The following is a 23,494-nucleotide window of genomic DNA, read 5'->3' on the forward strand; positions in this document are numbered from 1 at the left end:
ATGCTCCTGGCTGTGCTGGGTCTGCTGCTGGTGTTGGTGACAACGGTGCCTGCAGGACAGCCTTGCCCCAGACCCTGCTCCTGCCACCCGCCCTCAGAGCTCCACTGTACCTTTCGCTCTCTGCTCTCCATCCCCCCAGGCTTGCCCAAACACTCCCGCCACATCAACCTGGGGTGAGGAGACACCCACACACACGCATTACAGTAACACTGTAAACACATGCTCGTACATGTAGTCTAATTGTGGTCCTGCTCCTTAATAGGTTTAATAGCATCAGCAGGATTGGGATACATTCCTTCTCTGGGCTGAAGAGGCTGGAGCTGCTAATGCTCCATGGAAACGACATTCAGGAGATTCCAGACGCAATGTTCCGAGACCTGGGGACCCTGCAGGTACAGGAACTCCATGACTTCTAACCTGCAGTTAGAACATCACACCTGGAGAAGCAGCACCGCGTACAGAATGTTTTGAGAGATTGTACATTTGAGTGTTAAAGTTCGGTATATCAGGTGAAAGTCTCAGCATCTGGTAAGGTGAAGTATGAGACCTCTTGGACCCTTCTGAACTCATTCCACTTTGTCCTCAGGTCCTAAAGTTGAGCTACAACAAGTTAAGTCAGATCACCGCCCAATCCTTCTCCGGGCTTTCCTCTGTGCTCCGCCTTCACCTGGACCACAACCGTCTGCGGTTCCTCCACCCGCGAGCCCTGCTGCAGCTCCCAGCCCTCCGCTTGCTTCGCCTGCAGGGTAACCAGTTGCACCAGCTCCACCCCCAGGCCTTCTGCACCCTCTCTCTGATGCACACCTACTGCCTCTCCACCCTCAGGTAGGAACAGAACCACAAACAAGAAGGAATAGTTAGGAAGGAGTAAGTATCATTGTAATGATAGATTTTCCTTTAATCTCCTCCATCCTCAGACATCTGGACATATCCAACAATAGCCTGAGTGGTCTCCCCCAGGACAGCCTGGCCACAGCACCCCTGCTGGAGACTCTGGGACTGCAGGCCAACCCTTGGAGCTGTGACTGTAGCGTGGCTTGGCTACAACCCTGGAGCCTCAAACACCCAGGTGACTGACTAAGCACTGTTCATTCACAACATTTTATTATTTTTGATGAAAATGAACCCTGTTCTGAAATCTTATGTGAGTTTTGATTTATCCTTCCCCATCTCATTCTCTAAAACTTTTCTCTTGCCTCCAGGTGTGCTGAAATGCCCAGGAGGACCACAGTGTCCGGTCTGTGACTCACCCAATCACCTGAAAGGGCGTGGCCTCATCCAGCAGACTGACCTGACCTGCACTCCACCTGTAATCTCCTCCCTACTTAGAGACCTTCCCCGTGAGGAAGACCACAGTGAGATCCAGCCAATTGAAGCCTGGAGAGAACAACTAGGCCACACCTCCCTGACCTTGTCTGACCAACAAGGAAACACTGTCGACCTCAGCTGCAACGTGACTGATTCTGCAGAAACTCCTGACGTCACTCCTGCTGACCTTTCCTCTATGCCCCTCTCCATGTCTCTCTCCCTTTCCATGGACTGCCCTGTGGAGAGGGGAACCTATGAAAGGGTGTGGAGGCTGCTGGCCTACTACAGTGAGACAGCTGTCAGGCTGGATAGAGAGATCATGCTGAGCAAACCCCCCAGGTTAGCCTACCGCTACAGACAGGCTGCAGAGAGGGAGGGTTACTACCACACTGGGGTCAGGGCCTCTGTCACAGCCACCCCCGCCTGGCTGATGCAGCCGGCCCTCAGCCTGCAGCTCGATAGAGCCCAGTCTGGGAGTCGCACGGTCAAACTCGTCCTCAGCACCAGCGTGTCAGCGCAACCCGACCCTGTCCCGTCTGCCTCTGTTTCATCACACAAAGCTCACCCCTGGGTCCTCATCTCCACCAACCACACGCCCACAGCCCTGGCTGCAGTGGCAGGCAGCGGGGTGGAGCTCGCCTGCCCAGTTCTCGGCTCGGCAGAACCCAAACTTCAGTGGGTGTTCCCAGATGGATCCCATCTCTCCCCCACTTCCTATAGCTCAGATGGTAGGGTCGAGGTGTTAAGCACCGGTTTGATCTTTCACAGAGTAAAACTTTCAGATGCCGGACTGTACCATTGTGTAGCCCGGGTAGGGAAGGAGGTGGATGTTCTTCCTGTACGCATGGCAGTGGAGGAATCCTCTGCCCCTGCCCCAGGAGAACAGGGAGCTCCTGCTGTGATAGGATTGACTGGGGAGTCTGTTAGTCTGCCGTGTAAGACTTCTGGATCGCCGGCAGCAGAAGTGAGTTGGGTCCTGCCTGACGGTCGAGTGGTGAAATGGGCCGGGGTTTCGGAAGGGTCCCTCTCTTCACAGGTATTTGTTTTGAGAGATGGGAGCCTGTCCCTCCCCCTCCCTGGCCGAAGCAATGTAGGTCAATATCGTTGTGTGGCAGTCAACCAGCATGGTGTTGACGCCCTCTCCACCCACCTGTCTCTAACCCAAAGCCAGGCCACACCACTGCGGGCATTTCCCAGGATGTCTCAGCTGGCAGCTAGGGTGTCAACCAGGACCTCAGCTCCTTTAGAGGGGGAAGGGTCTGGATATGGGGACAAGGAAGAGATGGAAAAGGAGGAGAGAACCCCCTCCATCAATAGGGAACGTCCCAGACCGGCTATGCCCCCTCAGACCAGATGGCACCCCGGTCCCCCACACAGGCGTGTTCCAGGTGGAGTTCACGGGCGGAGAACAGGTCCCCCCGTGGAGCAGAGGAGGAACAGGCTGGAAGGCAGGCGGAGGGTGAACATGGCCAAACATAAGATTGACCCACAGAGATGGGCTGATATTCTGGCCAAGATACGTCTCAGAACTGCCCCAAATGCCACCCTGCCAACCGTGGGACCTGATGCCACCAGGGAACCTACTGCACAGCCAATTAGTAGCCAGTCAGGAACAGGAAGGAAGGGAGAGTCACAAACGGGCTCCGCTGATACCACGGAGGGTTCCTCAATAGATGATTCCATTCTGCAGGAGGAAGGCTTACAGGCTGTTCATGCCCACAGAGACACAAATAAAAAGTCTGGCACACACAAAGAGACAGATACACAGATAGAAACAGGAAAAGAAATGACCACCTCTACAGTGACCACCAAGCCCATGTCCAGTTCTAATGACATTAGTCGATTGAATGGAGAACAGTATGTCCATACAGGTAGAACCAGACCACAGAATCCAAGGCAAGGAACATTCATCAATTCCGTTCCCACACGGCCCAGAAGGCCTTGGGATACCCGTAGAAGGCTGGGTCCAAGGAGACGCATCAACAGGCCTGGCGCACGAGCTAACCCTGACCTTGCAACCCCTGACCTCACCACCGCTGGGCCACAGGGTGGAGCCACAACAGAATCAACCACCGCTAGACCCTCTGTTCTGCTGCCTACCTTTACATACACAAAGACCCCTGCCCCCTCTCCGGTCCCCATCTCCCCCACAATCCATCCCCCTGCTCCTACCCCTTCACCCCAGACACACACAGACAGGCTGACTCACTCAGTAAACTCTGCAGATAAAATCCCAGTCATTCCTGAGAATACACACACACACACACAGGCACACTCTCCCACACATACACACATGGGTAAACAAAGTGAGCGGACAAAGGATGTTTCCCAACCCTATGTGTATTCCCCCTCTCTGACAGTCAAGCCCTTTCACAGTGAGCCCACAGCAGTGCAGGGCCCCACTTTCCTCACGCCAGACCATGAGGAGGTTACAGCCTCTGAAGAACAAACACCAGAATCATCCACAGAACCCAGAACAGAACCTACCACCAAGCCTGCTATAGAACATACAACTGAAGTGAACACAGAACACATCACAGAATCCATTTTAGAACTGACCTCAGATCAGCCAATAGAACCCAGAACACAACTCATCACAGCAACTACCACAGAACCCACCACAGAACCGACTACCTTACTAACTACAGAAACAGTTTATACTGTTACTGCTAGCACTCCTTCTACAATTAACTATGCTCCTTCCACTGGAATGACTACTACACTTTCACTTACCTCTACATTTTTGACCACCACTACAGAACTGAAACCAATACCAATCCCCAGAGAAAAGCCCAGTCCTGGATTATCAGACTCCAGAAATAAACCCAGTCCTGGATTACCAGACTATAGAGAGAATATCAGTCCTGGATTATCAGACTCTAGAGTGAAGCCCAGTCCTGGATTATCAGACTCTAGAGAGAAACCCAGTCCTGGACTACCAGACTCTAGAGAGAAACCCAGTCCTGGATTATCAGACTCTAGAGAGAAACCCAGTCCTGGACTACCAGACTCTAGAGAGAAGCCCAGTCCTGGACTACCAGACTCTAGAGAGAAGCCCAGTCCTGGATTATCAGACTCTAGAGAGAAGCCCAGTCCTGGACTACCAGACTCTAGAGAGAAACCCAGTCCTGGATTATCAGACTCCAGAGAGAAACCCAGTCCTGGACTACCAGACTATAGAGAGAAGCCCAGTCCTGGATTATCAGACTCCAGAGAGAAACCCAGTCCTGGACTACCAGACTATAGAGAGAAGCCTAGTCCTGGATTATCAGACTCTAGAGAGAAGCCCAGTCCCGGACTACCAGACTCTAGAGAGAAACCCAGTCCTGGACTATCAGACTCCAGAGAGAAACCCAGTCCTGGACTACCAGACTATAGAGAGAAGCTCAGTCCTGGGCAACCAGACTATAGAGAGAAGCTCAGTCCTGGGCAACCAGACTATAGAGAGAAGCCCAGTCCTGGATTATCAGACCCCAGAGAGAAGCCCAGTCCTGGACAACCAGACTTTAGAGAGAAGCCCAGTCCTGGATTATCAGACCCCAGAGAGAAGCCCAGTCCTGGACAACCAGACTTTAGAGAGAAGCCCAGTCCTGGATTATCAGACCCCAGAGAGAAACCCAGTCATGGTTTATCATACTCTATAGAGAATCTCAGTCCTGGACAACCAGACTCTAGAGAAAAGCCCAGTCTTGGACTACCAGACTCTGGAGAGAAACCCAGTCCTGGATTATCAGACCCCAAAGAGAAACCCAGTCCTGGATTACCAGACTCCCAGGAGAAACCCAGTCCTGGATTATCAGACTCTAGAGAGAATCCCAGTTTTGGACAACCAGACTCTAGAGAGAAGCCCAGTCCTGGATTATCAGACCCCAGAGAGAAGACCAGTCCTGGACAACCAGACTCCCAGGAGAAACCCAGTCCTGGATTATCAGACTCTAGAGAGAATCCCAGTTTTGGACAACCAGACTCTAGAGAGAAACCCAGTCCTGGATTATCAGACCCCAGACAGAAGCCTAGTCCTGGACTATCAGACTCTAGAGAGAAGCCCAGTCCTGGACAACCAGACTCTAGAGAGAAGACCAGTCCTGGATTATCAGACCCCAGAGAGAAACCCAGTCCTGGATTATCAGACTCTAGAGAGAAGCCCAGTCCTGGACTACCAGACTCTAGAGAGAAGGCCAGTCCTGGATTATCAGACTCTAGAGAGAAACCCAGTCCTGGATTATCAGAACACAGAGAGAAACCCAGTCCTGGACTATCAGACCCCAGAGAGAAGTCAAGTCCTGGATTACCAGACTTTAGAGAGAAACCCAGTCCTGGATTATCAGACCCCAGAAAGAAACCCAGTCCTGGATTATCAGACTCTAGAGAGAAACCCAGTCCTGGATTATCAGACTCTAGAGAGAAACCCAGTCCTGGATTATCAGACTCTAGAGAGAAATCCAGTCCTGTATTATCAGACCCCAGAGAGAAGCCCAGTCCTGGATTATCAGACTCTAGAGAGAAACCCAGTCCTGGATTATCAGACTCTAGAGAGAAACCCAGTCCTGGATTATCAGACTCTAGAGAGAAATCCAGTCCTGTATTATCAGACCCCAGAGAGAAACCCAGTCCTGGATTATCAGACTCTAAAGAGAAGCCCAGTCCTGGACAACCAGACTCTCTGCAGCAGCCCAGTTCTATGCTGCCAGACTCTAGAGAGAGGCCTCATTCTGAGTTAACAGACCTCATAGAGAAGCCCAGTTCAGGACTATCAGAACCAGAAGAGAAGCCCAGTCCTGGGCTTCCAAAACCTAGAGGGAAGCCCACTCCTGGACTGCCAGACTCTAGAGAGAAGCCCAGTCCTGGATTATCAGACTCCAGAGAGAGGACCAATCCTGGACTTCCACATTCTAGAGAAAAGACCAGTCCTGGGCCACCAAACCCCGTAGAAAAGCCCATTCCTGGACTACCAAACCCTACACAGAAACCCAGTCCTGGGTTAACAGGGCAGGACAGACAGCCCCCAGTCTGGACGAACCTGGGGGTGAACTCTATTCCTGACTCTCATGGCAATCGACCACTATTTCCTTTCTCCCCATCCCTGCCAGTGTCCCCAGGCTTGCAGCCAGGACCCCAGCCGCCGTTGCTGAGAGCCAGGCCCCGTATTGCTCTACCCCATGTCCGCACCATGTCTGTCCCAGCCGAAAGCACAGCTCTGTTGCCCTGTCCTTCTGCAGGAGAGCCAACCCCTGTAATCACATGGACCAAGGTTTCAACAGGTATACACACACACACACATACACACGCTAGCTATTGCTGGCTCAGAAAAAGTTAATATATTACAGTTAAAATATTTGAATCACAGTATCCATGCACTGTTGATAGCATAGTGTATAATTGCATTGGATTGACTCCAACCTCGCCCTCTGTTTTTCTCTCTCTCAGGAGCAGTGATATCCGTTGGTTCCAGGGGCCAGCGTTTCGAGGTGCTGCCAAATGGAACTTTCATCATCCGGAGCGTGCAGTTGCAGGACAGGGGGACGTACATCTGCAGCGCACAGAATACACTGGGCCGGGACAGGATGCTGTTGACCCTGGAGGTGTGGACCCGCCCCCCACGCATGCAGCTTGCCAATTATCGCGAAATAACAATACACCAAGGAAGTGAAGTGGAGTTGGAGTGTCAGGCTGATGGAGTCCCTGCCCCTCTCCTCTCCTGGGTTCTACCTAACCGCTCTGCATTGACCTTTAACCCCAGCCTTAACCCTAGCCCCTTTCCACGGGTGTACCTGCAGCTTAACGGAACTCTGCGTGTCTCAGCAGTTTTGCCGGGTGACAGGGGAGTGTACCGCTGTGTAGCATCCAATCCAGCAGGAACAGCAAGCACGTCAGTGCGTCTGCACGTGTCATCGTTGCCACCTGTGATCCAGCAGGCCTCAGAAGAGGTGACGAAGCTGCCTGCTGGTCTACCACTCTACGCCCACTGCTCCGCAAGGGGAGCCCCGCCTCCTACATTGCGTTGGCGAATCCCCGACGGTACGCTGGTGCGGCCCTCTCAGTTCCTCCGGGGGAACCTGTTCATCTTTCCCAATGGGACCCTGTTCATACGCAGCCTCATCTTTGAGGACGCTGGCAGCTATGAATGCACGGCCAGCAATGCTGTGGGAGGCGCCAAAAGAACAGTTAGGGTAGAGGTGACTGGAGGGAGAATCACACCTCTAATCCCGGGGAAGTCCTCCCCCCTCTTTCCTCCCTCTCCCAGCAACAAGACCAGAATACCCATTGTCTCTTCCTCATCCCCTCATGCACCCTCAATTTTCAACAACACTAGATTCTCCCCCTCCTTACCCCTTTACCCTGCCTCCCCTCAATCTCCTTCTTCTCCTCTCTCTCCTTCCTCACCCCTCAACAACACCCGAGTTGCTCCCTCTTCGCCTCACTCACCTTCCTCTCCTCAGTCTCCCTCATCGCCCCTTTCCCCTTACTCCCCCCGTTCTCCCTCTCACCCTCGGTCTCCTTCTCCTCCCCTGACCAATTCTAAAGTCCCCCACCCATCCCCCTTCTCCCCCTCTTCCCCCCTCAGTAAAGCAAAGATTATCTCCACCTCACCCCCTAGTGGTAGAGTCACATACGGCAGCTCTGTGATGCTTCACTGCTCCACCTCTGGCAGCCCACAGCCTACTGTCATCTGGAGAACCCCCAGCAGAAAACTAGCAGACATAAACTTCAGGTGAGTGTGTGCCAATGCCGGTGTGTTTGTTTGTTGGAAGATGATTATGTGAGTAATTACTGCTGACTAACTGAGCTGTCTGTTGCCATTTGTGTTCCAGTTTTGACCGGCGAATCCAAGTCTTCGCTAACGGCAGTCTGTCGATCCAGGCGGTGACAGAGAAGGATGGGGGGGACTATTTATGTGTAGCACGCAACAAAGTGGGCGACGACTTCAGGTTGCTCAGAGTCACCGTGGTAACCAAACCAGCCAAGATAGAGTACAAACAGCCGTCCAATCAGAAGGTCTTGTACGGCGAGGCCCTGAAGGTGGACTGTCAAGCGTCAGGTTTGCCAGACCCGGCCGTGAGGTGGAGCCTGCCAGATGGAACCATGGTGAACAGCGTGTTGCAGGGAGCAGACCGAGGTGGACGCACACGCAGGCTGGTGGTGTTTGACAACGGGACCCTGTTCCTGTCTGCGGTGGGGATGAAGGAAGAAGGGGAGTACACCTGCTACGCTGAGAACCAGGGGGGTATGGACCAGATGAGGGTGAGGGTGAGAGTCCTGCCCTCTCCACCGTCCTTTCCAGGTCAAAGCAGCTATGAGGTCATCAATGTGAGACCTGGAGGGTCAGTGACTCTGCGCTGTGGGGTCAAAGGGGAACCTTCCCCCACTGTCACATGGCTGTCCCCTGCCAATCGTGTGATCACACGAGGTTCTTGGCCAGAGCGTATTCTGGTGGTGTCAGATGGGTCTCTGGTGATCCAGGGGGCCAGGGGGGGTGACGGAGGAAACTATACCTGCAGAGCCAGCAACGCAGGTGGGGTGAACAGCAGAGTGGTGGGACTACAGGTGGAGGTCCTTTACCCAACATTCACTGGCCCTGGGAGGGGAGACCCCCAGATACTTATAAATGGACAAGGGGCAAGCCGGGGTGGTACTGGGGTTAGCGGTAGGGTTGGCAGCAGTGCAGGGTATGGTAGAGTACCTGAGAGCAGTGCAGGGTATAGCAGAGTCGGAAGTAGGGTAGTTAGTGGAGGGGTGAGTGGGGAGAGCAGTCAAGCTGGTGATCAAAGTAGTAGAGCTAATGTCAACAGGGGTGCTGGGATGTCAGCCAGACACAAAGCAGTGATTGGCCAGACTGTGCTCCTTCCCTGCCCCACCCAGGAATCCCCCTTCCCCCGCCTGACCTGGCTACTTCCTGGTAACGGGGTCATTCCAGTGCCGTTTTATGGCAGCAGGATGACAGTGCACCGGAATGGCTCACTGGAGCTGCGTGGGGTGAGGATGAGTGATGCCGGCATGCTGGTGTGTGTGGTGAGCATTGAAGGTGGGGAGGAGAAGTTGCAGGTCCACCTGGAGGTCTCAGAAGCTCAAGAGACAGCTCTCCACAGAGTCTCAGGCCTTCCAGAGAGACCTGCACCAAGGGCTCTAGTTACAGAAAAACCTGCACAAAGGGTCCCAGTCTCACCAGTGCGACCTGCATCAGTCTTACCAGAGTCAGCTCGTCCGAGAGGCCCAGTGCCAAATTCAGTGGAGAGGGACCAGCCTGTAGTGGTCAGCAGCAGGACAGCCTCTCTTGTGAGCATCATCAACGGGGAGAACCTCCACCTGCCCTGCCCCCCTGTCCCTGGTTTCTCCCTGGCTCCCCAGGTAACCCTCTCTTGGACCCTGCCCAGTGGGGTGGTCCTGTCTCGGGGGCAGTCAGGTGAGTCGGGCCGGATCTCAGTCCTGGAAGACGGGACACTGACAGTGCTGCAGGCGTCTGTGTACGACCGTGGATCCTACTCTTGCCGATCCACCAATGAGAACGCCACGTCTGTACTGACCGTGCCAGTCATCGTCATCGCCTACCCGCCCCGCATCACCTCTGGACCGTCCCCCCTGACCTACACCCGACCCGGTGTGGCCGTGCAGCTTACCTGCCTCGCCATAGCAACGCCCCGTGCAACTATCACCTGGGAGACGCCTGACCAGTCGCAGCTTCAGGTGACAGGTCAGGCTCGTGTCTATGGTAACCGGTACCTGAGCTCCCAGGGGGCCCTAATCATCCAGAACCCCAGCAGTCGGGACACTGGGTTCTACCGATGTACGGCGCGGAACGTCATAGGCACGGACACCAAGGCCACCTATCTGCATGTCATCTGATACACCAACACAAACACACCATTTTCACACATGCACAACACACACACATGCACCTGTAATCTTTGCTGTCACTTTTCCACATCTTACATAGAGACAGTGTCCTTCATGCCCACAGAAACTGCAAACTAAGTGTAGAAATACTGATCAACAACAGAAAGACTAAAATGTTGAGGTAAAATGTCTTATAAACATATACAATATATATCAAACAGGGGATGGAAAAGGCAGTCAGTGCACAGCTCGTACCATTCTGCCATTATGTCATCATTCCACTCACTGATCCTCAGGCTTCAGTCATCATCACATTGTGTGTCTGGGCTTTGTGGTAAAGTGGATAAGCGTGTAATCATATTTGTTGTGTATGACATGTATGAAATCCTTCCATTGTAATGAGCTCTCCACTTAAACATCTACGTGTCTTGTCTAGCTGTGTTGTTCTGTTTGGTTGTTCAAGCCTTCAGCATATAATCAGTCCCACTATTGTGTTATTGTGACCAGAGGGATTAAATGGGTGTCAAGCTACAAAACGAACTTAGTTCAAATGGTGCTCATGAACCTGTTCATCTCAAGTGACTTCAGGGAACCAAACTAACTGTTAACATAAACCATATAATCCCACGTAAGGAAATAACATAACTGTATATAACGATGCTTCAGCTTAGTAGTGGTGCAATCGGCTTGGTCTCCTCACAACTCAATTCTTTACCATTAACTGAAGATAGACTGACTTCTTGGGTAAATGCACATCAGCTCTTCAACACAAGGGTAAAGTGTCCCAGTGCATGTGTGGTTACATCTTAGTTCCAGATCTCTAGTTTTCTCTCTGTGGGACCAACCCAGATGTCCACCCATGCAGAATGTATATTTCTCATATGTATAATATAAACCTCATTCTAGCCAAGTCTTTTGAAGCATGATATTTGTATTAATTACAGCTTTTGATGTGCTTGTGATTTGAATGCTCGTCCAAGTCTTTTTTGTAACCAAATGAAAGCTGGTACAGATCATGTTTTCATGAATATTCCTTTTATGTTTTCATCTCTCTTAAATTATTTGTCTTGTAAAGACCCAGATGTAAAGTGGTGTTATTTTGTGCCTGTGGCTGTTCTCTTAGTAGTCGTCTATAAATGTTGGTTTATTTTCAGTAGCTTCATTTTATAAATAAAGGACAAAAGGAATTCAGTCAAGTCACTGTGGTTTGTTGACAGTTAAAATACCAAAGTCAAATACTAACCGATACTTATGTGAGTCAAAAGTGCGTGTGTGAGAGAGCTGATGACATCACAACATGTCCTTCCGTTTAGAAGAGATGTCTGGCTGCCCACTTCACTCTGTCTATCTGAAGATTTCCTGGAAACAAGCCCCTTCAATAAACGCCCGAGCAACATTCTCACATTATTGCCCAGCATATGTGCTGTAAAATATCAAGGAGAGGAGAAGCGTGAGCTCTTGGTAGGGAGGTCGAGAATACTGATGAGACATCCTGCTCACACGTGACCAGACTAGACCCGGGGGAATAAGATAAGTGCGTCATTTGTTTTGGCGTGGGCTCACACTGTATGGTCCTCAGACATGGCTGAGTATCCATGGTAATCCAGATGGTGACAAGATCATGGACCCAACAAACTCCTTGGTCCACCCTGCTGATCTGATCTCAGGATACCAACAGATGACACAGAATTTGACAGCGCATCAATATGTCAGTCAGTCAAAACACCTTCCGCAGTCAAAACACCCCTTACAGTAATGAGATTTCTGAGGATCCATCGTTCGCACACGCCCTGTCTCTCCTCCCCATCTCTCTCCTCTCAGAGCCAGCAGGTTGTTGGGAGAGCATGCCAGATAAAGATTATGGACAGCTGGAGTTGGATGCCGTCATCCAAACAGTGCACTCCAGCATCCCGGTTTCTGCTCAGGATCACTGACTAAGTTCCTGAAAAACTCCACTATTGGAGAGGAGAATGTAATCCAGGTCATATCACACACTTCAACCCTCCCCGTCCCCACCACCACCACCACCAGGGAAAACACTTTTGGACATCAAGTAATTAAGACGCTGGTTATGAAGAACACATGATTTAAGACCGCGATATCTCTTTAAGTAGTGCAGTGGTGTAGAAAGGGACTGTTACTCAGCAGTGTTGGGTGGATCCCCCTCAGGGGGAAGGCTGAGTCATATGTGCTCTGCCCTAGTTTCCACTAAGCTCACTGGAAACCAAATCAATACAGACCCACAGGAAATCTCAAACATGCTGCAATGACACTTTTAAACTTGCAAATCAACATACTGTACTTTAGAAGATCAAAGCTCTGTGGGACTGATGGCCTGAGGCATCCAGTTAGTACAAGTCTTCTGTCATCAGGAGGATGCATGTCAGACAGGCTGTGATTAGACAAGACCGCTACCCATGCTAACTGTCTAAACACACATGCACACACGCAGTACACAAGCATGGACATGCTTTGACATACAGTATAAACATACGCACGCACACACGCACACAGCAGGCATCCTCAGAGATTTCTTATAAATGTAAGTGTGAGTAAATGACTCTGCGGGGGGAGGGGAGAATTCTGGGTAAACGTGGACATAAATTGTGAACCACATTTAAGACGTCAGGTCTGACAGAAGGGCCCAAATGGAAACATATGCACCCGATTTTTCCCTTTCTATTTCTCTATTTCTGTGTCTCAGTACTAAAGACTACAGCAGCACAGGGAATGCCATAACTCAAGTCATTATTCAATGACATGAAACAAGGTTTTCTGCTGTGTGCATTTATTATGACATTGTTTACAATATAGAGATAAACTCGCTGGAATTCATTAGCGTATGTTGTTGACTTGATCAATATGTCTGTCCATCTGAATATCATGAGAGCATGAGAGGTTAGAAGGAGACAAAGGAGCCATCTGTTTCGTGTCAGTGACAGTGCAGGCAGAGATAGATCAGTGCTATTCAAAGACAGATAGCAACAAAAAGAGAGAGTGGAAAACCTTACTGAGAGAAGATAGGTCCTGATTGTGTTTGACCACTCATGTAGGAGCACTGAGAGCATGTCTGATTGTGTGCTTGTGTGTGAGTGTGTGTATGTCATAGACAATGACAAAGAGAGAGAGAGAGAGAGAGAGAGAGAGAGAGAGAGAGAGAGAGAGAGAGAGAGAGAGAGAGAGAGAGATTGTCTTGGTTATACGTGTATTTGATGGAGGCAGGCATTTCAGGACACTCTCTGGCCCCTGATTGGTGTGTGTGCGTCAGTGTGTGGCACAGATAGAGCTGCTATATATGAGTTGATGAGTCAGACTGGATGGTCTGGATCAGTGGTGGGTTGGTAAGGGGGAGACAATAGAAGTGGGCGGAGGGTTGGAGAGATATAGGGGCCAAATCTGGACATGGTCTGGGCTTTGTTTCGGAACTGGGGGGTGTGGAATGGGCATCTGGGGGATCGGTTGGGTGGGGTCCTATGGCCTAACGTACTGCTTGTGTCCCAGTTCTGGTAGCTATTACTGAGCTGTCCTCCTCTCCCGCTGGAAACATCTGGAAGGAGCAGAATCCCCCTCCTGGACCCGCCAGGCCTCAGAGAAATTCACTGTCCTGTTCGTCAGAAAGACCCAGACATGTGGGGGAGGGGTCCGTTATTCTGCTCAGGTAGAAGTTCATTCCGTCCACCGTGAGTTAGCACGAGTCGGGGGAGGGGGGGGGGGGCTGGTACTCTTGTGCAATGTTTCACTGTTACCTCCACAGTGCTGAGGCCATGTTTTCTTCCAATCCCAACTTAATATATCTAATGTTACTAAACCTTCTCTCCCTGGTGAGGACATTCAACCTCAACAATAATATTGAGACGCCAAACCGCGGAGAAATGATTCAAGAAAAAGACGCTACTGTCCTTTGGAGGGTCAGAAGTGTAGGAGATTCAAGGAGCCTTTAACTACACACACACGCACACACACGCACAGTGGGAATATCAAAATCACTGTGTAGACAGTCATGATGGCCAAGTGGCTTTCGAACCAAAGATCTTATTCTCAATCCTTGCTTTTTATTGTAGGGATGTCTATGGAAGGGAAATGTACTGTAAATCTGGCACACTACAACACCACATAGATGGAGTACTGCTACAAATGAAAGGGAGTTGTATATCCTCAACAACAACAAAAAAGTCATTTGGGGACTGTTAAATGTGAAACTTTGCCATAGCAGTAAAGAAAAGTATGCCACACTTCTCCATAGTCACATTCCTGTGTGTTCTCCCATTATCACCCAGAAACAGGTGTGCTCCCTGCCCTAAATCACCGAAGGGAGAAACGGAGGGAGGGCGAGAGGAGTGACGAGCTGAAGGGGGAGGTTGGTGTCAATCGCCACTCTGTGGGGGTGACCTACATCTGCCTCTGGGTTTCATAACTGTATGACCTCATCACCTCTCTTTTCTAAACTGTTCCTTCATCCCTCTTTTCCTGCTCTCTCATCACTGCTCCCTCACGTTTCTCCCTCTCCATCCCTCCATTTATTTCCGTTACATCCATTCCTATCTCTCCTGAGACTGTTTGACTGAGTCTCTTGTCATTCGTGCTCCTGTTTCTCATTGGACATACCTGCATTTTGACCTGACCTTCTCCTCCTCTCAACATCTCTCCTCCCCTCTGGCTTTCAAACAGACCTCTCCCTTCAGTAACTCTCTTTGACCTCTCTTACACTCACCCCCCACTTTCATGCCTTAGACCCAAAACTCGGTTAACTCAGGTTGATACGACAGCTGTGTAACTGATATCTTAATAGTGATTAATAGTGACTAATCTTAATAGGGCCACAGTTGTTCACCCTTACAGCTACCATATAGGATGCATCCCCAGACCAGCTAGCAGACAGACATTAGTTGGATCTAGGTCAGGGTTATAGTCTTGCCCAATTATGGGTCTGGTGGGGTGCAAGAACAGCCTAGGTGTTATTTTTGTCTGAGGTCTGTGGTCCTCTGGAAACTTCCGAAAGGCAACTTGTTCATTGATAACTTCCAGGATGTTTCTTACCTGATACAGCGGCTTTTAGACCATGACATCACCCTGGCTCAGCTTTGATGTCGAGAGTTATGGTGTGTGTGTGTGTGTTTGTGTGTGTGTGTGTGTGTGGAGGAGGAGGGGGTGGACGTTGAGAGGGGTATAAAGCATATTTTAGCCTAACAAACGAAATATATTTGTCCTTCACACAATCAAATAAAATTGCTTCACACAGGAGCAATTAATAGAGCCTTTTGAATTCAGAGAGGACTCTCGAGTGAAGACCTGGGTCTGCAACACAGGACCTCAGATCCTTTGTCATTGACAGAAGAGTCTCACATAGGCCCACTAACTCTTCACTGGTCAGTACACTGTCCGTACCAGCAGTAGAGACCTCTGTGTAAAACTCAGACATGGTCCAAGCTGCAACAAGTCTCAAAACAACCCAGGGGTTTATAGACCATGGCTGACATGTATGTAAACAACACATAATTGCAGCTGGAAAGAAATTAAGGCAAGTCATTGCATGGTTTAAACATGTGTGTGTGCAACCCTTGAAGATCTTTTTAAGTAAAACTGTGGGTCCTAGATGTGGTGACTTAATGATCTTTAATCTAGACACATTACAGCCAACTCTGATGTGTTTCCGGAGGCCTTCAGAGGGGTGTGCGTTTGTATGTGTGAGGGAGTAAGGGACTAGGATTCCATGCACCATGTGAGTAGGTGCGAGCTCCAGCCAGGCTAACATTAGCCTAGTTATCTGCCCCTCATCACACCCCACCTCTGTAAACACTTCCTGTGCCAGAGGGTGTGAGTACTTATAATGGGCTTACTGCCAGCAGGGGGGCATGAGGGGTGGGGGGGTGGGGGTGGGGGGAGGAGGGGGTCCAAAGAGAAAGAAGTGTGTATTTGTGTGTGTATGTCTGTGTGTGTGTGTCTGTCTGTGACACTGTCAGTGCCACATGCCCTGCCTGGAGCCATATCCCCTGTAAGGAGCATGGTAATGTTGACCAGATGGATCGCTCGTCAAACACACAAACAACTCTTTTCGACAACCACCACAGTTCACAGCAAAACGCGATTGTGTCCTCTCAAAAATGCTTCATGACATACTCCAACCACAAAATACTACAAAATCCACAAATCATTCTCTTCTTCATAACTGAATTGACAACTCGCTGTAAAAGTACTGTAAATCTGTGTAAGCTGTGTGTGTGTGAGCAAGTGAAAGCTCTCCAGCAGAGACAATGATATTCCCCTTGAGCTTTCTCAAAAGGGAACAATTCAACCAGTGTAACCCCTGCAAACGCACAGACACACACAAAAACACATTCTCTTTAAAAGCTTTACTGCCAACAAACCCCTCCACAACGACCAAAAAATAACTCTACTCATGAACATCTTAGAGTACAGTGGGGTACTGTTAGCTGAGTTAACGTTCAGTGCTAATCACACATCACTGAAAGAGCCAACCTGTTCACATGCCTGACTTTACAGTGGTTACACATTATAATGCTATCTAAGGTCTGACAAAAACAGGATTCAGTTGCTCACCACACTGGTTTAATTGTGGTTTGTAATGAGTTTAAAACAAGAAAGTTGTGGTTCATAATGATGTTTATAAATTGTGGTTTTAAAATGGGCCTGGCTACTGGCTGACCACAACTGTGGTTTCTGAAAGTAAAGTGCCCCCACCCTCTCTGTCTTTCTCTCTCTCTTTCACTTTAATTCTATCCTTTGTCTTTCGTGCAATACAGTGCCCATGCATACAAAGACTATGTGCTATGCATGTGTGTGTGTGTGTGTGTGTGTGTGTGTGTGTGTGTGTGTGTGTGTGTGTGTAGGAAAAGGGGGAGGTGACTGTGTCCACATGGCAACAGCTCTCAATGGAAATCACAACCATGAACTACTTATAGGTTCCATTATCCCAAATACACCGTACTGATTACAAGCAAACCATACCGAACGACCAACAAAGGCCATACGTACCATACATAAAGGCCAAGCATGGACAGTATATGGTCAATTGAGATATCTCGTACTAAAACTAAATGGTTTCCAATGAAATGACCTCAATCACGTTACTGAAAGCTCTGACCATAAAAGTAGCAAGGTAGTCAAAAAGTCTGATAGGATGCATCCAGCCTATCTGTACTTCTCAGTCACTTGTTGATGATCAATCACAGTCCCCACTCTGCTGCCACAGTGACTCCCAGAGTCAGACCTGACAGAAACCATCATGGAGATAGGATTCTACCTAAGCTTCCCTTTCCCTCTAAAGCTCTTCTGCATATCCAGCATATATGGAAGCAATGTTGCTTCTCTGGGTTGTCATGCCAGGTTTATGTATGGAACAGACCGGGAAAACAAGTCCATAAAGATGCTTTATGGCTTAAAGAGCCAGTGACCTTTACCATAGCTTTTTTGAGCACCACAAACAGATGAATCAGTATTTCAGTCATTGGTGCAGTCAAAGCCAGAGACTCTGAGGAGGAGGTACATTTTCAGACACACTGATCTGGGATCCACCATAACAGAAGAAAAAGACAAAACTGACCTGAGACCTACTAACCTGCTAACATAACAGATTTTGAAACCATTTTGCCTAAAATTGTTGTAAAAGGTATAATTATAGACAGTGATCTACGGAGGATCAAGAGGATCAGCTTCCCCCAGTACTGAAGGCTTAGCATGCATCTGAAGGTTGACTGTATACCGTCTGTCTGAGTCTCTTCCAGAATGTTCCTGCAAGGAGGATGGCTCCATACAGATCAGACAAGCTGTCCATTGTCCAACAAAACACACTGACTACACTACCTTCATGAACCATGAGACACACATTTGACCCAAGAAACACTTAATACCAGGTGAGTGTTGGAGACAATAAATGCCCAGTACTCATATTTGTGTTGATAACTGTCTTCTCATCATGGAGTGCATGGCTGCCCTGCCCCCTGCTGGTGACTAAGCCACAGCACAGTCATCAATACTCCAGCCCTGACACAGCAGAAAGCAGAAAGGCTGCACACTGTAACATTCCAGAGATGCCAAGCTTTCATTATTAAAGGTCGAACTGGATGTACAAGTAAAAACAATGAGGTGGATAATGCTGTGCTTAAGCCACCATGTCCATATGTGAAAGGGAAGGAGCGGAGGGAACACCGAAGAGAACAGCAAAAAGTACATTTTAAAAATGACAGTGCAGACACAATTTGTTTTTTCCTTTATCAAATGGTCCTGTCACAAATTACATTTTAGGTGTGGTTGATATCAAGACTTCTCACCCCAAAAATCTTATTGTACAAAAAACCCCACTAGAAAAAGGTTCAACTTGAAACCCTTTTTCTGGGTATATATGCAACTTCTCTAGTTAAAACACAACAACAATTAAATAGTTTCATCTTTCACTTCACAGCTGAGGAATGTTGAACTGTTCCCTGCAACAGAGGCACACCCTGGCTTGGCGGAGACAGAAATGTATGTATGCGTGTGTGTGTTATGTCAGTGAAAGTGAATGTGTTAGGTCAACCTTGTGTAGAGTTCTCTGTACAGCCACAAAAGGGAAAGGATCCACAGCAGGGCTGAAGCCAAGGTCTCCACAGGATCTTCTCCCAGGACAGCTGGCTAGGGGCTGGGTCAGATGTATGTGTGTGTGCCGGTGGAGGAGAGTGTGTGATGGTTCTGCTGTGATGCTCCACTGCTTTGGCGGTTTGTTCCAAGACCTCAGCGTAGCGAGGCTCGCTGGCTGGAGTCAAGGGACGTGTCTCTGAGGGATCGGTGTGGAGGTCAAACAAGAGAGGGGGGTCATGGTGGGTCACTTGATCTCCGTGACAGAGACACACCTTGGTGTTATAGCAGCCACCGGCACCAGAGGGGGAGAAGTTGGGGGTGAAGAAATGTGCCTTGAAGATGGAGTCACCTGCAGGCACACAGGAGACGTGCGCATGTTTTAACCAAGGCCATAATCATAATATATATATTGGGGGGGACACATCCCCCCCAATATTCAAATCTGGTCAAAATGTCCCCCCCCCCCCCCCAATGTATTGAAATAAAAATATAAATGTGCTACGCTACAACAGGCAACCACGCACGCTGTCCGAAACTATAATTACAAAAATATTTTGTCCCCCCCAATGTTGACTCCATGGCTACGGCCTTGGTTTTAACACCAACAACAGGACTACAACAATCTACCTGTGTATGGTGTGTGCGTCAGTACTCACTTCCAGGCGGGTGCCAGCGCACAGCGTTGAGGTAGACCCCACAGTAATGGAACATGAACTCGTGTTCTGAACGCCTCGTCCTCCCCTCCAGCAAAGGCATCAGATCATAACCGTCCAGCAGCCTGGGAAAGACAACTCATGTCAACAAACAAACAAAAACGTGTTCGATGCCATTTCCTTGTTTGTTTTGTCATCTGGAGGACAGTGGGACCACTCGGCCACATGTGCCTACCTGTCTGAGGGCGTTGCCTCGGCAAGATTGATCAGGGTGGGATACAGATCCATGAGGCTGGTGGGCTCGTCTACTGCCTTCCCCGCCGGCAGCCTGCCAGGCCAGCGAAATATGCCTGGTACTCGGATGCCACCTTCCCAGCCCGCCATTGCCTTACCCCCTGGGAAGGGGAGTTGCTGTAATGGCTTATTAGAGTATTTTAATTTAGAACACGTGTGTGTGTGTGTGTGTGTGTGTATGCATGTGTGAGGCGTTTACCTTTGTATATTCCGTTCCAGCCTCCATGTTCATCCTCTATGTGTCCTCCATGGTCGGAGGTGAAGTACATAAGAGTGTTGCTGGCCAGCCCCAAACTATCCACCATCTCAGTTACCTGACCTGGGAATCCGATATGTTAAGTGTAATGTAATTGCTGAATAAAAGAAAAAATAGAGATGATCTATTATATTACTTCTGCATTTCACTATTATGTCACTGAATCCTCTATTCTCTCACCAATGATCCAGTCCATCTCCTCAACATTGTCTCCATAGCTACCGTGGCGGCTGTGTCCTTTGAAGGCAGGAGTAGAGAACATGGGGGTGTGCACATGGGCTAGTGACAGGAACAACAGGAAGGGGCGGTCTGCGTTTCTGGGGTCAAAACGTCACACAACAGGAAGTGACATGACAATCTGCATAGAATGCGCAAATTAAATGGTGCTTGTAGTTTTAGACTAAATGTTTTGACTGATTGTAGATGTGGCATGTTTAGAGAAGGCATCTTACCTCTCTATGAATCCCTGGGCCTCTCCCAGCAGCTTCTGGGGCAGGGTGTCCAAGTTCATGGGCTGCTCCACCACTTCCTGGTTTCTCATGATGATGCAGTTCCAAGTGGGCAGGAGTTTAAAGGGCACGAACCACACCATGAACGCCATCATACTGAGAGAGCTTAAGGCTAGGATCACCCACATACTGACATCCAGCAGGCCACTGGCGTGCACACACACCTGGAATGGGACACGGAGGGGTAAGACACACAAACAAACACACGCACACACACTTTCTCTCTCTCTCCCTGCCACCCACCAGAGTGAGAAGGGCCAGCCCCCCCAGCAGTGACAGCTGCCAGAGTGTGTCCTGCAGGTCAGCCAGGACGTCATGCCCGGCACCAGGTAGACAGTCGTTAAATAGTGTGAAGGGCAAACCATAGAAGAAGTCAAAGCCATGGTTGTTGGGGTGGTGGCAGTTGTCCCCTCTATACTTGCAGTTTACTCCCAGGTGCCACTTACCTACACACACAGATACATGTTGTTGTTTTTTTAACAAAACAAACCAAAAAAACACTTCCTTATCCTTAACTGCTAACAACCCATCAACAAAAAAAATGTCCTTACTAAAACAAAACAACCTATTAACATGATCCCTTTTCACAAACATGTCCATCTCCAGAGTTTCTTACCCACGAGGCCAGTGGTGTATCCTTGCTCCTGCAGTCTCTTGGCAAAGGTGGTTTCAGTAGGCGGCAGCCCCCCCGAACCCGCCAAGAACAGCAACACCTGTACACGACCTGTGCTGCCCAGGCCTGGTACACACGTACAACAACAACAACAACAGCAGCAGCACAGAGTAACAGCAAGGTAACAACAGTCAGGTAACAGTAGGTTACAACAACAGAGAATAGAGTGTATGTGTGTGTGTGTTACCTGAGCGTAGAGCATAGCGTCCAGTCATGAAGGCAGCCCTGCTAGGGGTGCAGAGAGGAGCAGCAGAAATGTGCTGAGTCAGCTTCACCCCCTCCTCTGCCAAACGATCTATGTGAGGGGTCCTGGGAAGCAGAGGGAGAGACGCAGAAACAGAAAGAGGGGAGAGAGAGAAAGAAAGAGAGATTGCCCAAGTTCTACTCGTTTTTGATGGAGACTGGGTTTCTGGACTATCCCTGGTGTGTGACACCTGAAGTATAGGATTATTGTAAAGGGGGTACAAGAGAGCAGTACAAAGTGAGTAGTAAAGAGTAGTTAAGTCAGGAATACAAAGAGACACACAGGAGAAGAGAAGGAGAAACTAAGAGGAGAGGAATGATAAGGAGGAGAAGATATTCAAGTAGAACGTCTTTAGTTGGTTCTGTCAGTGACAGCAAGGATCCAAATTTCCAGGTATACCTGATAGTGTCATTGCCATAGCAACCCACATCCCCAATCCCCAGATCATCGACCATCATCAGGACGAAGTTGGGTTTTCTGACAACATCTGCCTGAGTGAAATCGCTAAATGTGACAAGGAGCAGTAGCAGGGACATCTGTGGGCGGATCCTGTGGAAGGATAACGGTTAGGAAGAAGAGTGGTTAAAGTACAATCCACACTGGTGATCATTCATAAACTAGCAGTGAGAGTTATGTTACAACAGACTTAGAATACGGTATTTTCTTAGTATTTCTACCTCGGAAGGCCTTTGAGCTCCATTACGTCCTGATGTCGTCCAGATCTCTGGCTTAGTAAAGTAGTCGGGTTGTATAACTCCCTCGAAACTCAATTCATGGCAGTCAGGACCTGACGAAGAATTGCTTCACAAATATTTCACATTGCACATTTCGCTGCACTGGTCAACTAATTTACAGACAGTAAATTAAACATTAGCCTTGTTGATGTGAGTGTCCAGAGTTCAAGCAAGACGTCTTCCTGAATCGAGGTTGACTAAGTAAATTGGAGCGAACTAGTTAAGTATCGGATTGCATCATTATGTGCAAGTTAACATATCCCAAGTTTAATAGGGAAGACCCTCTAAATGTTCACTTTTTCACAACGTGGTTTCAGTCTGTAAATGTCCACATCTTATCATAACGTACCTCCTTCTGCCACAATGACGAGAATCAAAGTTGATAAATGCCACACTGCTTGGGCACTGACGTCGGCCTTTTTTTTTTTTACCGTAATGGTGGTAATGCTAGTCAAAGGGAGGAATCTGGTAAAGCTGAGTTACCCAATCTGAAAAGGGGGTTAGTTATGGTTTAGTCTACAGTGTAGGCTGAATAAAGAAGACCACATGGGAAAGATTATATGCATTTGACCCCGTTTATTTCATCCTGTAAGTGTGAGTCATGCAAGCATGACAGTAGAGTCATTGTTTGTCATTTGAGCTTCAATCAAATATTCCCATGAATTTTATCAGCGTGAGATTGCAGGTGTGGCTGATAGTTGAGATTTGGAAAATTTCCCATCGATACCTGTTGATTTAGTCATTTATCCCTCTGGCTCTAAATGTGTCATCATCAATTACTACGAATCACTCCAAGTGGGTTTTCCGCACATTATTTTGTGTTTGTGAATGCATGTGTGTGTTAAAGTGTGTTTGTGTCAGAGAGAGTGAGAGAGGGTGTGAATGTATGCAATTAATGTGTGCGAATCCCAGCACTAATCAAATCTGGATTAACCTGACAGCTCAGGTTTCTGTTTCTGTGCATAACACAGTTTGACGAAGACATCAAGCTATAGCAACACTAGAACTCAGATCAGACACACAGGTTCCCCCCTCTCATATCTTCTTTATTCACCTTTTCAATGTTATTTACACAATTCAAAAAGAAATTAAACAGATGAAACAATAAGTGCCAAGAGATATAAATCACACACACATAAATTCAAAATGCACAATAACAATTTTTTGTCAATTACTCTTCTTTGTCTGCCACCACCCCCTGCTACTGGACTAGAGAAAGATAAAGTGAACAGACCTCCCTGGTATCATGCTCATAGCCACGGAAAATAAATGATAAAGAAGAGCTGATCTGCTTTGACACCTACGACCTACAGGTCATTTCCAGTGGCCTTGTTGAATCACTTCCTGCCACCTCTCAATTCACATCCTTCTCCCTGAACTGAGCTTATGTGCGTTGCCTTCATGGATCAAAAAGCGA

The 23,494-nt window shown here is 48.8% G+C and overlaps 2 protein-coding genes across 3 annotated transcripts; one reads left to right on the forward strand and one right to left on the reverse strand.

Moving 5' to 3' along the window:
• Positions 1-11,313, forward strand: LOC146233787 (matrix-remodeling-associated protein 5-like). Its single transcript, XM_084688465.1, has 10 exons — positions 1-173; positions 263-392; positions 587-825; positions 918-1,069; positions 1,203-3,356; positions 3,669-3,683; positions 4,068-6,569; positions 6,736-7,522; positions 7,874-8,020; positions 8,121-11,313. Exons 1-10 carry the CDS (start codon positions 1-3, stop codon positions 10,147-10,149), a joined length of 8,328 nt encoding a protein of 2,775 aa, XP_084544591.1. The 3' UTR covers positions 10,150-11,313.
• Positions 11,314-18,350: 7,037 nt separating this feature from the next.
• Positions 18,351-22,510, reverse strand: arsh (arylsulfatase H). Of its 2 annotated transcripts, none has more exons than XM_084689913.1 (12): positions 22,427-22,510; positions 22,021-22,144; positions 21,743-21,892; positions 21,287-21,408; positions 21,043-21,165; positions 20,670-20,872; positions 20,370-20,590; positions 20,098-20,234; positions 19,861-19,980; positions 19,603-19,762; positions 19,371-19,492; positions 18,351-19,063 (listed from the first exon to the last, which is right to left on the reverse strand). In XM_084689913.1, exons 2-12 carry the CDS (start codon positions 22,041-22,043, stop codon positions 18,669-18,671), a joined length of 1,776 nt encoding a protein of 591 aa, XP_084546039.1. In that variant the 5' UTR covers positions 22,044-22,144; positions 22,427-22,510; the 3' UTR covers positions 18,351-18,668. The 2 variants fall into 2 exon arrangements, with proteins under 2 accessions (XP_084546039.1, XP_084546040.1); XM_084689914.1 differs by having other exon boundaries at positions 22,021-22,130; positions 22,427-22,481.
• Between the last annotated feature and the right edge of the window lie 984 nt (positions 22,511-23,494).

This window comes from Hypomesus nipponensis, chromosome 23 (assembly GCF_054491055.1).
Source record: "Hypomesus nipponensis isolate SF chromosome 23, ASM5449105v1, whole genome shotgun sequence".
NCBI classification, from domain to species: Eukaryota; Metazoa; Chordata; class Actinopteri; order Osmeriformes; family Osmeridae; genus Hypomesus; species Hypomesus nipponensis.